The 3476-nt window shown below is 39.9% G+C and overlaps 1 protein-coding gene across 1 annotated transcript; it reads left to right on the top strand.

The window, feature by feature from the left end:
• Positions 1-1421: 1421 nt before the first annotated feature.
• LOC122647317 lies at positions 1422-1850 on the top strand. The gene has a single exon (XM_043840741.1). It carries the CDS (start codon positions 1422-1424, stop codon positions 1848-1850), a length of 429 nt encoding a protein of 142 aa, XP_043696676.1.
• Positions 1851-3476: the final 1626 nt, after the last annotated feature.

Here is a 3476-nt window from a genome sequence, read left to right as displayed (position 1 = left end):
GTTGGGCATTGCTGATTGCTCATCTATTGTAGATCGAGTATGGAGCAGGCTTGATGGGTGGAAGGCCCGATTTCTATCTTTTGCAAGGCGTGTTCAACTGTTGAGCTCTGTCCTTCAAGGTTGTTATATTTACTGGTCAGGGATTTTTGCTCTTCCAGGTGCAGTCAAGAGGAAGCTGGAATCCATCTTCTCCAATTTTCTTTGGTCTGGCCCTCCTCTTCAACGTAAGGTACATTATATTTCTTGGGATAATATTTGCAAACCTAAGTCCAAGGGGGTCTTGGCATAAGGAGGATTTCGATATGAATACAATGTATTCAAGCAAATCTAGTGGATTGCCTCTAAGAAGGACACTTTTTGGGTTAGGTGGGTTAACACCCAGTACCTTAAAAAGGACTCTATTTGAACTGTTAAAGTCCCTCAAAATTGTTCTTGGATTTGGAGGAAAGTTCTTAAATTTAGAGACCTGGTTGAGTCTCATATCCACCACATCATTGGGGATGGCCTATCTACTAGGCTGTGGTTGGATAATTGGCACCCCCAAGGTGTTTTGATGAAAACTTTTGGGGACCATATTCGATATGATGCTGGTTCCCATCGGCTTGCTTGGGTTTCAGATCTTATTAGGAATGGTAATTGGTATGCTCCTCCTCAAGGCTCCTTTGATTTGATTTCAGTTTGGAGGGATCTACCTTGTTAATGGGGGGAAAGACCTTATTGTGTGGAAGAATTCTTCTAATGGCCAGTTTAGTACCAAATCGGCTTGGGATTTGGTTAGAACTAGTGCTGCTAAGGTGGACTGGTTCAGGCTTGTTTGGTTTCCTGGGTTTCTTCCTAGGCATTCTTGTACTACTTGGAGGTGTTTTATGGTGGGCCTTCCAACCAAGGATCAACTTAGAAAAAGAAACATCTTGGTTGGGCAGAATTGTGTTCTTTGTTGGGGGGGGGGGGCTTGGAGACTCACTCTCACCTGTTTTTTGAATGCCCTTTTTTCAACTCTATTTGGAACAGGGTTAGTGCTTTGTGCTCTCCTAGTGGGAAGGGGCCTGCCGGCCTAGCTGATGTGGTTAATTGGTTTTCTTTTGTGGTTTGCACCAATGACAAACTTGATACCATTCCTAAGTTGGCATTTTGTGCTTCAATTTACCATATTTGGTGGGAGAGGAATCAGCGGCTTTTTAGTAATACTTTTAGAACCTTTGACAGAATTTTCCAAGATATAAAGTTTGATGTTGTTACTAAAGGGTCCTACCCTCCCATTGGGGCAGCTGGTACCCCAAGGAATCAGTTTTTGGTCGACAAGTGGGGGATTCAGGTTAATTGGATTGTTTCGGTTCCTAAACCTTGTTCTTGGTTTTCTCCTTTAGCCAATATGGTTGCGCTGCATTGTGATGGTTCTTTGAGTACGGACAAAGAAACTTATGGGGGGGCTTATTCGGCATTCCAATGGAGACCCGATTCTGGCTTTTGTGGGCAAAGGGGTGGAGCCTTCAGTGCTTGCCATGGAATTACTAGCTATTCACAGAGGGGTTGCCTTGTGCTTGGACAAGGGTTATCACAATATTTCTATTCGATCTGATTCGAAGTTGGCGGTAGATATCATTACTGGTACTTTCAGCTACCCTTGGAATGTGTATGTCTTGAAATGTCAGATTTGCTCTCTTTTGAACCATCTGACTCATCTTGAAGTGAAACATGTCTGGAGGGAACTGAACCAGTCGGCAGATTTTGTCGCCTCTAATGACAGTGGAGATGTGGAATCCATTCTTTATCCCCGGGACTTTCCTGAAGATCTAATGAGGCTGATTCATGATGATATTGATAGGAAGACCTACTTTAGGCCTCCTTGATTGGGGTGGGAGTGGGTTTTTCTTGTTTTCCGAGGGGTTTGTCCTCAGGGGGTGTGGGGCCTCTTCTTCTCCCTTAGGCCTGTCTAAGGGGTGGCTACCTACTTTTGTCCCCTTTTTCTTTTTATATACTCACATACTACTTATCCAAAAAAAAGGTATCGATTCGGTGGTCACGACTGTTTGAGTTAAAATAAAACCGCAAGCGTACGGGTTAATCGTAGCTACGGGTCGAACACGAGGAGATATACGCCACTCTATTTAACTAACTTAAAAGTAATGCAAAATGAACCAAATTAAAGTGATAAATTAAACTAATTAAACTAACGAAAATCAATGCATCCTAACTCATAAGCATCTAACAAAATTAAGGGATTAAATCGGCGTCCTAACACATGAGCATCTAACCTATCGAACTAAAGCGAATTGAAAGGAATAAAAATGCAGCCACACATACTAACCACATAAAAAGAAATAAGGGAATAAAAATGCATCCATAAACCACAACCATATAAAATTAAAATAAAAGAAATAGAGGGGGAAGAAGAAGAAGATAGAGAGAGATAGAGGAGATGGAGAATGAGATTGAGAGTTTAGATAGTAAAACCTGGATGTGCTTGCATGAATGTAAATGAAAAGCTTGAATACTTGCATAAACTTACCATGGCCTCCTCTTCTAAATCTTCAAGTCTTGTCATCAACTTAAGAACTTAGACTAGAAGGCTTAAAACCTAAACTAGAATTAAGAAATTACAACCCAATTGAAGACTTAAATTAAAATTAAAGCATAAACTAAACCTATTATAAGCATTAACTAAAAATTATAAAAGCAAACTAGAACTTAGAAAAGCCAAAAATCACAAATTAGAAGGAGAAGAAGAGAAGAAATTTCACTAAGTGAATGAGCAAATTTTTACAAGAGAGGTAGGGGGTATTTATAGGTGGAAGAGAGGAGAAGAGAGAAGATGGAAGTGTAGGAGAAATATTCCCTAAGAAAAGAGAATATTCTCTTCTCTTTCCTCTTTTACAATGCCTTGAATCCTAAGAAAAAAAAAAAAAAAATAGAAAGAAGAAGAAGAGAAGATTGTTTACATAGACCTTCTATTTCTAGAAAAATAAACTTCCAATTTTAACAAGTGCTTCCTTTTCTTTGTAGATATCTTCTCCAAGCAATAAAATCAAAGCATCTTTGATTTTTCAACCTTCCATAGATGAGAAAATATAAATCTATCCCAAGTAGAATTTCAAGTGCCCTTGAGAAGTTGGAGGAGAGAGAGAGTAAGGGTGATGACTAGGATTCCTTCAAGAATAAATAAAATACCCATTCTGTCCTTCAAAAAACGTGGTGCATGGGGTGCTTATATAGGTCTCACCATTGTGCTCCTTGCGAAAAATCACACAAAATAGACCCAAATTTCATCCACCCGGAGTTGGGGAGCCCAAGATATCTCAAGTTGAAGTTGGACTGTCCAGAGCCTTCCAAATAGAATCTTTCGGTACAGTAATGTAACTTCTGATAATTTCATTAAGGCCTCTAAAATCCGAACTTCCGTTTCACTTTGTCCCCATCCGACTGTCAATAATTATAAATAAACCCCTGCGACCATTTTCACGCGTCGTTACGGAAAC

The sequence above is a fragment of the Telopea speciosissima genome, unplaced genomic scaffold (assembly GCF_018873765.1).
Source record: "Telopea speciosissima isolate NSW1024214 ecotype Mountain lineage unplaced genomic scaffold, Tspe_v1 Tspe_v1.0022, whole genome shotgun sequence".
NCBI classification, from domain to species: Eukaryota; Viridiplantae; Streptophyta; class Magnoliopsida; order Proteales; family Proteaceae; genus Telopea; species Telopea speciosissima.
Note: the sequence above shows the minus strand (reverse complement) of the source record. Positions and strands in the feature narration are given on the sequence as shown.

Excerpts from the sequence above, each read along its gene's own strand:
- LOC122647317 (XM_043840741.1), top strand. The coding sequence starts at position 1,422 with ATGGGGGGGCTTATTCGGCATTCCAATGGAGACCCGATTCTGGCTTTT.